Source organism: Passer montanus, unplaced genomic scaffold, assembly GCF_014805655.1.
Source record: "Passer montanus isolate IOZ18808 unplaced genomic scaffold, ASM1480565v1 scaffold83, whole genome shotgun sequence".
Classification (NCBI taxonomy): Eukaryota; Metazoa; Chordata; class Aves; order Passeriformes; family Passeridae; genus Passer; species Passer montanus.
In genome coordinates, this window is record NW_024373590.1 from 704,614 (window position 1) to 717,575 (window position 12,962).

The 12,962-nt window shown below is 40.0% G+C and overlaps 1 protein-coding gene across 2 annotated transcripts in view; it reads left to right on the plus strand.

The window, feature by feature from the left end:
- The first annotated feature begins 3,546 nt into the window (after positions 1-3,546).
- SNX2 (sorting nexin 2) overlaps positions 3,547-12,962 on the plus strand; it is a 29,697-nt gene continuing 20,281 nt past the window's right edge. The window contains exons 1-2 of one of the 2 annotated variants that reach the window (XM_039733095.1): positions 3,547-3,702; positions 10,619-10,736. In XM_039733095.1, coding sequence (XP_039589029.1) covers positions 3,595-3,702; positions 10,619-10,736 — 226 coding nt within the window. In that variant the 5' untranslated portion in view covers positions 3,547-3,594. The remainder of the gene's footprint in view (positions 3,703-10,618; positions 10,737-12,962) is intronic. The other variant, XM_039733096.1, reaches the window with a different exon arrangement.

Genomic DNA, 12,962 nt, shown 5'->3' on the forward strand with positions numbered 1-12,962 from the left:
TCTGAAAGGATAAGTGGGCATAGAAACCAAATAGACAGATTTGGTAAATACTTGTGCTTTGTAATATTTGTTAGGAAGGCTGACTCACTGAAAGTCTTTACTGCTGTGTGCAAGTGCTGTCACTATACAAGAGCACAATATTCCTTTTTACATATTTTATATAAGGGAAAAATAAAATCTCAAAAATTTATTTCCTCTAATTCTAAGCACTCTGGTGGTTGTTGTTCCTCCACTGTATTTAGCCATTTTCTTGAAAAATCTCTTAGTGAGGAAACATTCCTTTGGTATTTCTTGAACATTTATCTTTTATGACTGTTTCCTAAGAAAGCTAATGAAACAACAGATGTTAAGCTCTTATAGAGTAGGTACAAAACCGGTGTAGAAAACAAAGTCAAGAGCTGTTTTTCAGTGATTACAATTTTTATGGAAGGATGAACTCAATGAAAGATGAACGAAGTGATCTACCATAGGCCTGATACAATTTAATATTCTCACCAGAAATAGAAAGCGGAGAATGCATACTGTATTTATGAGTGACACCAAACAGCTGTAGCTTAGTTAAAGAATTCAAAAGCATCAAAACAAACTGGAGTAAATGCTTGCAAAAATACAAAATTCAGTAGGGAGAGATTTTTTCCAGTCTGAATAACCACTTCCTACATACAAAATGAGGCCAATATCTGTCCTGAATATGGTTACAAACTGAACAAGGCCAGTGTCAAGCTGCTGCAAAATCATACTTCAAATTGTTTGAAGATGTTTGACTGGTAGGATAGTGATGGAATTTATTTTCTGATCCTAGAGAGCAAAGCATCAAAACAGTTTGTCTGTGGGGTCTTCATCACTGGAGTTGTTGAAGAAAAGGTTACAAACATTTTCCAGCAAACACACTAAGTGATAACCTGTGGCTGCCTCCAGAGCCAAACTCCAAACCACACAGGCTTGAACTTGCATAATTCCCTATCACTCTCTATTCTAAAACAACTATTTCTAAGTCATGAGTCATGCTTTTCTTTCAGTTTCATTGTTATTTCAGCTACTAAAATAACAAATATTACAGTGGCTATTGCACTAGTACAATCCAAAAATAAAGTCAGTGAAGTAAGACTCTGAAAATCTGATGTATTTGATTCTAAACCTTGATTCACATTGCTTTAGAGCATATCCATCTTTATTTTGCATCTAACTTAGTTTTTGATAGATGGGCAGAAGGTATTAAACGGTATAGTGCCCGAACCCAGATAACTTATTGTAACTATTTCAAGGCTTCAGCACCTCTGTGAGCTGAACCATGGAAATGACATGGAGCCATAATACTGTTATACTGTTCATTTTAAAAGCCATTTAAAATCAACGGGATTATACTCCTGAGTGAAACCTGATTCTCCAGGAAAAAAATGAAGCTTTTTATTGTGTAAGAGCTCCAAGAGTGTTTATGCAGAGTACATTTTTGACTTCTGTATGTCCTCTTAAGTGCTGGACTACAGAGGCTTGCAGAGCCCACAGATGCTGAGGGCAGAAGCAGGAGTTGTGCAGTGACAGTTTAATGCATGCAGTAGGTGTACTGATTTGGAGGAACTAGTGGCTGGTGGGCCAAAACTAGAAATTACCTTTTTTGGAGGGTTTTCAACGGCTCCCAAGGCTAATCAGGAAGGTTTGGGACCTGACAAGGGTTACTAAAGGGAAGAAAGTGACACAAGAGAGAAGGAAACAAATAAAAGCCTATTCCTAAAAATGGGTGGGGATGAGGACAGGACTGTGATACTGGGGCTTCCTGCCTAGTGACAAAACTGCAAAACTGTTGAAATGTTAGGTATTCTAGGAAAAAACAAAACAAAGCAAAACAAAACAAAACAAAACCAAAAAAAAACCCAAAACCCAACCAAAAAAAAACCCCCAAAACACCCAAACCAAACCAAACCAAACCAAACAAACCCCAACCAACCAACAAAAAAAACCCACACCCCCCCAAAACAAACAAACAAACAAAAACCAAAAAAAAAAAACCCAAAAAAACCAACCAAATTAGGGCATCAAGGTCAGTAAATAGTTTAGGCTTAAATTTTTCCATCTCTGCTCAATTCCTGTGTAATGGGCATCGTACCCTGAAGATAAAGTTCATCAGTGCCTACAAAACAGGCAGTGACAGACCTCAGAGAAATGGATGTGAGAATACAAATCCTTTTGTCTTCAGTGTAGACTTGAGATTGTATATAATAAAATTAATATGGAGCTGTTAGGAAAGAAGAAAAAACTGTGACTGTAGTAAATGCTCCTTGGGAAGAGGGCTGCTGTAAAATCTTATCACACAACCAGGTAATTAAAGCAGGCACATGGCATATACACAAGCTCCACATGTAAATTTCTACTTCTACTCTTCAGCAGCTTTGCAGCTTTATTCATTTCCATCTCATACAGCATTACAGAAGTGGATTTATTGGGTGCAGAAGAAGAGGTGGCTGTAGTTTCCATTAGGATCCATAAGTACCTTCCTCTTAGATTTTCACTTAGTAGCATGAGATAGAGCTGGCAGCTCTTATGTATTTGTCAAATGACATACATATTAATACCCACACTGACAAGGATGAGGCTTGGGTTTAAACTAGGGTTTTGCTTTTTGCAGTAACATATCACAATCTCATATGTGATTGGCTTTTTGCAGTCCTTCTAAATTTTCCTGCAGCATTAATTGTTTGCCAATTTATTGCCTTGAATGCTTTTCTCTTATTTTGGTTCTTTTTCCGTACAGATTTACTAATCCAGTTTTTCAACCTGGAATATCAATTAGTTAAAAATCCAGATCCTATAGTTATCTTTGGGTAATTTCTTGACCCCTCTGAGAGAAAAAAACCCTAAAATAGGTTTCTGTGGCCACAGTTATCTTTAGCCTGATTATAATTACAATGCTACTTTGAATCAAGGAAGCTAAACTTCTCATGTACCTTTGTTAATGAGTGACCAAAACCAACCAAGCTAACTTAGGGAATTGTGCCTCTTTACCTCTTGTTGGGAAGGGTAAGGCGCTGAGGATGGGGAAGGGGCCGTGGATGTGGCAGGGGCTGTGGCAGGGGTTTGAGAAGGGGCTGTGGCTGTGGCAGGGGCTGTGGATGTGGAAGGGGTTTGAGGAGAGGCTGTGGATGCAGCAGGTGCTGTGGCTATTGATGTGGCTGTGGCTGTTGACACGGCAGTGGCGGGGGCTGCGCCTGCATCAGGGGCTGTGGATGTGGCAGGGGCTATGAATGTGGCACTAGCTATGCCTGTGGCACTGAGGGGTTGTGCCCGCACCAGGGCTATAGATGTGGCAGGGCCTATGGATGTGGCAGGGGCTATGAATGTGGCACTGAGGGGCTGTGCCCGCACCACGGCTATAGATGTGGCAGGGGCTATGCCTGCGGCACTGAGGGGCTGTGCCCGCACCAGGGCTATAGATGTGACAGGAGCTATAGATGTGGCAGGGGCTATGCCTGCGGCACTGAGGGGCTGTGCCCGCACCAGGCCCCGCGGTCGCGGCCCCGCCCCGGCCCGGCCGCCGCGGTCACGTGCGGCGGGGCGGTGGAGCGGTCACGTGAGCGCGGGGCCCGGCCGGAGGGGAAGATGGCGGCGGAGCGGGAGCCGCCGCCGCTGGGAGAGACGCGGGCCGCCGACCTCGAGGAGCTGGAGGACGGCGAGGACCTCTTCACCAGCACCGTGTCCACTCTGGAGGTGAGAAGAGCTCGCTCTCCGCTGCAGGCCCTGCGCCCCGTGGCCGACCCGGCGCCCGCTGGGCCCTCCCCTCCCGTACCCTCTCCTCCCCTCCCCGTCAGGCCGCCGGTTCTTCGCTCCTGCCCAGACCCCTCACTCCTGCCCGGGCCCCCGCCCCGCCGCTGCCCCTGCCGACCTGGTCTCCACCCGGTCGCGGTCCCACCGCCCTCCTCTGCTTCGGCTCCTCGATGCTTCCCTCACAGAGAGCAGGGGGCTTCTGCTGCCAAGAAAAGCTCAAAACTGTTTTCTCCGAGTACCGCCGTTTCCCCTTCTTTTATCCTCTTCCTGTGCTGTCTGGGAAATATTCTCATCTTACCTCTTTCCAGTTTCGCTGGGGTGTGTGTGTGTGAGTGTGGGTGTGTGTGTGTCTCCGCCTTAGACTCTGAGTGGATTAATAACGACCCATTTTCTTTGTTTCGCCTCTTTCCGAGGCTTCACTCCATTTTAGTTTGAAAATCTTGTAGAAACTTATTTGTCTCTGAGGTTTTTTCCAAGGGAGCCGAGGCAGTGCTGGGCTGCGGCGGCTGCTGGGACCTGCTGGGAAAGAAGCATGAGGAGACATGAGAAATGCTTATGTGTTCTTTCCTTATAGCGGGAGCTTTTTTGGCACGTTGTTGTGGTCACGTTCCACCTACGTGTCTTGCCAGTATCTTCTGGAAGAACTTTTTTCTTCCTGTGCATAGATGCCCATTTAAAAATAAAAATGTTCTGTTCCTGTTTTCCTGACCTTTACAGAAGTAGGATTGGTGCATGTTTCTTTGGTTTTGCTCTGGCTGTTGTCTGGCCTTAACAAAAACCCCTGCAGTATACAAAGAGGGTTTTAAATGTATTTTAAAGTCACTTGCCTTTTCTCAAGCTACTTTCTTTCTTTCTTTTTATAGATGCATAATCTGTGCATTGGTAGAAAGAGATCTGTGGAAAAAATGCACTGAAGGAATAAGAAATGATGTGAATCTGCAGTTGACAAGAATTGCATCAGTAGTCTTCTGTGCATCTCTGTGACACAGTGTGTATTACTGGAGTCCTTTTCAGTGCACAGAGAAAGACTGCAGTGTAACACAAACAATGTTTTTATTGATGTGGTCTGGAACTAAAGCTGCAGGAGATAAGATGATTTAGTGTCCAAATCACAGTTACCATGAGATAAAAAAGTTACTGAAACTGCTCTAACTGCAAACGTTGGCAAAGAAATGGGCCTTGTATCAGTTGCTGACAGTTCCACTCTGCTGCATTGTTTGCCTACACAGTCTGTTTGGGATAGAGTTTCTAAGTGGAAAGGTTGGAAAGGGGAAGCCTTGTTGCTTAAAGAGAAGCTTTTTAAAGCTGTGTCAGTAAGCTTCTTCTGACATCAGCATTTAGGCCTCTGCCTTAATCTTGTGATTTTCTTGCAAATTTGGAAGGAAGAAAATTGACTTTGGACTTCTTACTAGCTTGAACATAAATTGGTGCATTCAGTGTATAGGGTACCATAGTCCAGAGAAGAATGATTGTCTGATGATGTAGGCCTAGTTAAACTTTTGTCTTGAGTCTTACTTTAATCTGGTAAATATTTGTGGATGAACTGGTTGTAAATGGCAGTGGAGTTGTATAGTAACAGAATGGTGAGAATGGTATCATGCTTTTTGTAGTTAATCATGTGTTTGGTTACTGATACCAGAAGTGAGAGTGTGGCAAGGAACACTGAGGTCCAAACCAAACTTACATGAGGGCTTTGATACTTTGAAAGGGTTCCCAACTGCTTTATCTTGGAACGGTCCATTTGCTTTTAGCGTGATTAATTTCAGTTCCTTCCCATTTTATTTTTCTTTCATTCTCTTTGGAGTTCACAAAATGGGTGCTGCGCCTTTCCTGTCTATAATTTGATTGTGCAGTGGAAAAGCTGTGTGTTTTCTAATACATCTTTTAAATGGCTTCCATATTAACTAAGTCTCCGTTTGGAAAACACAAGCTAAGTTGCTTTTGACAAAATATACATTCAGTGTAGGTTTATAAATGGCAAATATGTACCATTTAAGTCCAGAGAGGCTTAGGTACTTCAGTGGCTTCAAATGGAGAATATTTTCTCTGTGCATGTTGTAAAAAAGTTAATATCTTGAATTTAACTCTTCTCAATTGTAGAAAATAAAACATTAGAAAGATCTCACTGAGCTGTAATACCTGAGATTTCTGGGGTGCAGTGGAAACACATTTTAGGACTTGAAAATTTGCTGTATGGCAGAGAAGGAGGATTCTTCCTTCCTGTGGTCTTAGGACACCAATGAACTGGGAACCAGGTGGGGCAGCTACTTGTGTGAGCTGATGGGTTGCTCATTTTAATGTCAGGTATCCACTGTGCCTATGAGTAGTAGAATGAGAATGATTATTTTGTTTTCATTTTGCCAGCTGTATTGTGAGTCTGGACAACTGCCTCTCCTCATTCAAGGCTACTGAGAGATTTCCCTTTAGCTGCCAGAGTAGCTTTCATTAGTGAGAACAGCCAGGATGAATCATGTAAATGGTTTTTTAGAGCCAGAATTGCATTTACGGTGATAATCAGTGATGAGTTCCATGTGAATAATATCGCTGGCTATTATACATATGTGCTGGTTGGCATCTGCAGTGCCCTTGTAGGTATCAGGTTTTTGTAGCTCAGTGTCTTCCTGAGGTCTGGGTAGACTTACCTACTTACTAAAATTTCAAGTGCGTGGATTTTGGGTGGGGTTTTATTTTGGTTTTGTTTGGGTGTTTTGTTTTTTGATTAGGTTTTTTTCTTTCTGTTTGTTGTGTTTTTTTAAGGTTTGTTTTTGGTTTTTTGGCTTGTTTTGTTTTTTTAGTTGTTGTTGGGTTTTAGTTTTTTTTTAAAGAGTGTCTTGCACAGCAAGTTCTGGAAGTTAGTTGTGCATTATGAGAAGAATCACTCCCTGTTACAAGTTTAATCAATAAACTGCTAATTTGCTGTCTGTGTACTCTGCTCCCCTTAGAAGGATCCACAAACAACTGCATGAAAATCAAATTTGGTGATGTATGTGTAAGATATACATTAGATTTTCTGAAAAAACGGTCACTGTTACTCTCTTTCACCGTTTCTACCTTCTTACTCCTTCATGCACCAGTCTGTCTTTGTCATCTTTCTTGTTTATATGTTGCACCATTTCTTATTTCATTTTCCCTAAACTTCCCACTTATGTCTGTATTGCCATCTGTCATTTGTGAAGGTGCCATGTGAACACAGGAACCTAGGCTGCCATCTACTCATTCAAACATACATTTACATTCCTATACTCCTGTTTGTTGATAGTTTTGTTTTTTTTTTTAATGGAAAAATACATGGAGAAACTTGAAAATAATCAGTAAGCAGTAGATATGGTAATTTATCATGGACTGTCATTTCAGGCAGGTTGTGTAATAATCTAATTGCCAGTTGATCAGTTTATGTCAAAGATCTGCAGTATCTATTTGGTTTTTGTACATGAGGCAAAACACTAGATAGCCACAGAAGTCCAGATGGCTTTTATAATATCCATTCAGTTTAACAGTGGCCGTTACTGAGGAAGCAGTAAAGCTACCTTTGGAATATCAAAGAGAAAGACACTAAGTCCTTCAATACTGTACCTTTGCAGAAAGCTAAGTCTGTATCCAGGATTAATTGGTGCAATTCTTCTGGAAATGTGTGTCTCATTGCTTGATGTTAAATCCAAGCTGTAATGGAAGTATGTGGAAATTCATTCCAATGTGGCTGCTTGTGTCATCTTCCTTTCTGCTGCAAATGACACTGTCCTGCCGTTGAGTTATTGTCTCTGCCCATGCTGTGATTTGTGAGTTCCTGCAACCCTCTTTCAGACAGTGAGCTGGGTTAACCTGAACAGCTGGAATATTATGATGGCCACCTTCTGTCACCTTCTTTGTTTTGACTGAGGGAAGCTAGGAAGGGCTCATGCAAGCAGAACTAGTTTGGGGGCTACCCTACTACTGTCCAAATGTCTAGAGCTATAATTTTAACCAGCAGAAAATGCAAGATCTTGTTCATTTCTTCATAAGTCAGAGCTGTAAAATACATGGGTATTGCCTCCAGATGTAATGCACAATAAAAGAACAGGAAATAGAGCTTGTTATTGACATTGTAAATTGAAATGGGCATCTTACCAGAAACTTGTTTTCAAGAAAAATGTGACAGGATCCTGACTGTCTTGTATACCTGGATGTCCTGGCCATTGAGTATCTTGGTTATTGGAGGCTTCACCAAACCTTCAGCTCAGGACTTGTTCAGAAATTTCACGGCTGTGTACATTTCAGGAAATTGATGTGTTTGTGACATTTTGTGAATCCTTGGCATTGAGGAAGTTTAAAGTTTTTAAATAGATATGCTATTTGTCTGGGCCGTGAGGTTTTTGTTAGTTTCATCTCCGTATCTTCTCTGATAAAGAGATTTTCACTGCAGTGACTACTGACTCCTTTGACAGGCATTTTTCATTGGCCATTTTAGCTGTATTTTGTAGAGATAATAAAGCAAAGCTGGGATCCTGTCTTCTAGCTCTCATCCATAGAAGACTGTAACTGAAACAGCTTAATATATTGTTTGCAGGCATGGGTGCTTTTTTCGTTTTTGAGGGGCACATTCTGACCCACTGGCTGTGCAAAATAATCAGGTTATTAGAAATTACTGACTCAGTTTTTGATACATAAGGGCTGTGCCTTGCTGGGTTTTTGTAATTCCCTGAGAACTATGCCAATTTTGAAGAGAAGAAACTATACTTCATTGCAAAACTCTTAAACAAGCTGATGCAGTGTTCAGGCCATGAATAATTTTAAAGATGCTTCTACACATTTTTTTCTTATAAAGTAACAACTCTTAGTGAATATATTTAATCCCATTCTTAATTCATCTTGTCTGAGAACACAGCTGTTTAAAAGGACCAAAGAGCCACAGAAAGATTAACAGACCAGCAGGGATCTTGTTCTCCTATCAGCTTGTGGAAGTTTATTTCTCTCTGGTATTCATGACTCCCCCTGGCATGGGAGAGAAGAATTGGAAGGGTAAAAATGAGAAGACCAGTGGACAGAGATGAAGAGAATTTGATGAGTAGAATAAAAGTTGCATTTATTCACCTCTTCCATGGGCAAGCCTCTGTTTAGCCATCTCCAGGAAGAGAGAAGTGTAATGGTGACTTAGACAAGTGTTCTAACTCCAGATATCCTCTCTGTCCTCCTTCTTCATTGTAGCTTTGCTGAGCATGATTTTACAAGGTGTGGGATATCCCTCTGGTCAGCTTTGCTCTTCAGATTTCTGAGGTGCCCATAAGGTCTGTTTAAGTTTGCAAATATTCTCATATGGAGTTTGGAGAGAGCTGCTGGTACCTGCTCTGCTAACTACTGTGAAGCTGTGCTGTGAAGCCTGGTATCCAGCGCAGAAATATTGGCTTTAACTGTGCCATTGGACAGGATCTTTCCTGGCTCAGTAACAGAAAGAGACTTGGTGGCATGTATTTATAGCTATTCTTAGAGGAATCTGTGTCTTTCTTTAAAGTGGGAAGGAATACCTCTGTATAGACCTTTGGTTACCTTGTGACTTTAGGCATGCAGCTGTTTTCCATGGGTTGATCAGATTTAAGTGTTCAAAGTGAATTTTGTGTCTGATAGACTAATTTTGTGATTAGAAGCCAGGTATAGTCGAAAATAACCATTAGTAACCAAACTACCTGCTTCCAATAAAACTGAGAAGATAGGCTGAGGGAATAGCTTGAAGGTATAAGCATTCTCCAAGGGCTCTCTCCCACCATTCATTAGCAAGAACATAATTAAGTGATAAAGCAGAAAGCTCTCTACTGATGTGCTATAAAGGTTCAGAAAGGCTTTTCTTCCCTATGGCTGTTTTTCATGGTAATGACTTGACAAGAACAAACCTACATGCAATCTGCATCTGTGACACTGTGGGACTCCCACTGTCTTCTAAAACTCCAGTCTAACAAAATGTAAATGGATTGCTGTTCAAAGCTGAATAGCAGCAAAACTGGTTTGGAATGAGCACCTATGATGTGTCAGTGAAAAACTGCTTTTGCTGATAAAACTTTCACATTTTTGAACCTTGTGCATTGAGAAATCAAGCATTTCCATGCTTTTCTGTTCTAGTTGGAATGCACTTGGTTGGTTTTGCACTTGCACTTCTACACAGCACTGGCTGGAGAGACAGACCATTTCTTCTGTAATATGCTAATTCTGAGTTATGAAATTGCTTAAAACCTTCAGCTATTTGGTGTAACACATACTCATAGTGGCCCAGTTTCAATATTGCTTTAGTTTTCCTTAGTGTCTTCAAGAGGGCAAGTTCTAGTCTTCATCTTCAGTGAATTAAAAAATTGTATCTGTGGCAAGCCTAGCTTCCATGTACAATACAGTGTGATCCTCTGTGGCAGTAACCCTGTTGTAAAACTAATAAAATTTCTTACAGCTCCAAGCAGCCTTTAATTATTTGGATGTCATTAATACATTATTTTTAATCGTAGAGCACTTGAAGATTTCTTCATTGATTTTTGGCTATGTACAAATCCAGATTTAAATCAAACCTTTCCAGTACGAACATAATAATCAGGTTACATTTGGCATTACAAAAAAAATTATTCTGGATTATTTTGTAGCAGCTTTTGTTTCACATTAATTAAACCTGAAGAAACTGTTCACTGCTTTTTCTCTCAAGCAAAGAAATTAAGAGCTGTTGACTACCTCGTATCTTTTATTCATTGTTGTTGTGCTAGGAATAGGAAATGGAAATAGCTGACAAAGTTCCCTTTCTGTACATCTTCTTTTGTTTTTTTGCAATGAAACAATGTTGCAATAAATCTTATACACTGACACATGGCAACTGGTTCTCTTAAAATAATTTCTTTTTTGTTTTTTTAAACAGTCAAGTCCTTCATCTCCAGAGCCAGCAAGTCTTCCTGCAGAAGACCTCAGCACAAACTCCAATGGTCCAAAGCCAGCAGAAATCATGCTGGATGGTGACAGAGAAGACCTCTTTGCTGGTAATGACTATTTTCCTCTAGCATGCCTGCACAAACCCTTTCTTGAACTGAAAGAAATGTGCTTTCCTGAGAGGGAAGATTTAAACCTTATAAGTAGTTGGACAGTCTTGTACAGGTTTTTTCTTGTGAAAATGTTAGTTGAGTTTGTTTATAAGTTTCTCTGTGGTGTGTACTGTCAATGTGTAGTGTGGGAGCATTAAGCTGGTCACTAACATTTTCTAGTGACAATAAGAATAGTCTTTATAATTTTGAGATTCAAAGTGTTCAAAGCTGTTTGTGTGGAAATGCATAACTTAAGATACTTTCTTGTTTTCTACTTAATAGTAATGCGTAAGCTGTCCCAGTCATGTTTCCAGTTATAAAGAGAGAGATAATTCGGATTGTATTGCAAGTATTTCCTTCTTAATACTCTTGTTTTAATGGAAAGGTAACAAACTGGCACATGGGGTCATTTTACTAGTGCATGGTTGTGTCTCTGACGGTTGACAATATTGCATGTTTTAGAAAGAGATGTGACAGTTCTGATAAGTGATCTGTTAATAGACAGAACATTTCTAACGGTTCCTAAATCAGTTGCTACTTTGGTGTCAGTTTTCATCTATCCTAACTAACATGGGTTATTGTTGCTGTCAGTTACAGTTGTAGGAACATTAAATATTCAAGAAAGCAGCTGGAATATTTGGAATATATTATGTGCATAAGATGGTTCTGAATATTACATCTCAATACTATTACTTGATATTGAGTTAGTCTGCTGACAGTCTGCTTTGAATGCAGTCATCTCGTCCTCATTGATTACCTGATGTAATCATTCCAAAAGAAACTTTATAACCTTTAATTCTGGGTTATTTTGTATAAATGCATATATACACATGCCCATTACATTTGTGCTCAACTTCCATAATTTGTATTTCCATGTATTTGAACTTCTTTGTTCATGACACTGTTAGAATGTATTGACGAGTTTAATACCTCTCTGTAAGTGTTTTAAGAGAAAAAAAGAAAAAAGGATAGTGGGGTAATCCTGCTTTTTTTCTGCATTTGTTTTGCCGTATAGTTTACAAAGACCATAAGTGCTTTAGCAGTGTAGCTTTCTAGTACTAGTCAGTAATTTGGTTATTTAGCTTCAGTATATAAAGCCAGCTTTTTATAACCATAGAGCCGTCTGGAGTGGATATTTTAAGAAAGTAAATTGTCCTTTGGATAATATTAAGAAAAGGAAAAGGGAGACTGGAGTAAATATTGAGGGGAGCCACCAGAAGGAACAAATGTTTGCATCCAGATTGTTTCAACTGAAACAAATGCTGTGAGAATAACACAAGGAATTGATTTAATGAGTTTGGGTTTTGCCATGTAGGACATTCTCTTAACCACTTGCAGCACTGACCTGAAGGCATCCGACACTGCACATCTGCCTCAGCTGAGACTGGTCTTTTGAAGTTTAATTTATAGTACAGACTCTAAGACTCTCAAATAGAGGAAAAAAACAAGTGTGATTTATGGAGCATGAGATAAAATATGATGTTTTTCACAGTTTCCTGTTGTAAGCAAAAAGTTTGTGTAAAGCTGTTGAACCCAAGTCACGAGCTTCATGCCATTCTGAAATGACATTCTGAAAAACTGTGTTGAATTTGTGTTTCAGTGCTGTGCACTCAGAGGTATAACTATTCTTTTCTTTCTTAGGACTGTTTTGCTAGACAGTATGGAAACAATGTGAGAAAGGCAAGATGAGATACCTAATTTCTTGCTTCCAGCATGATTGCAAAAGTCTGGCTTTCTAGGAAAGCAGAATTTAATTTAAAAATTATTCTGTGTGTGACAGGGTATTTCTTAGACATGTTGAAATTCCAAAGAATCTTAACTTGGCACATCTTACAGGAACACTTAAGTGGAGAGGAGAAAAAAATGAAGCTCCACAGCTTTGTAATTTCTGTTGTTCCTTCATGTTGAATTACTAGACACTTCAAAATCCAGGTAAACTAAATCATGTTTATGGCTCCTGAAAGGATTGATTGCCATTCTTTAGGGTCAGAAATAATGACAGTTTTTCAGACTTGTAAAAATTGTGATGGTATGCCTCTGTAGCTATTGTAGACTTAATAAAACTTTTCTATTGTTCCACCTCATATTGCAGCCTAAAGAAAAAGAAGGTGAAGTAGTACAAATTTTCTCTATGGATTTAATGCAGGACAGAACCTGGGAAATGGTTTATGTTTTTTTTATTAT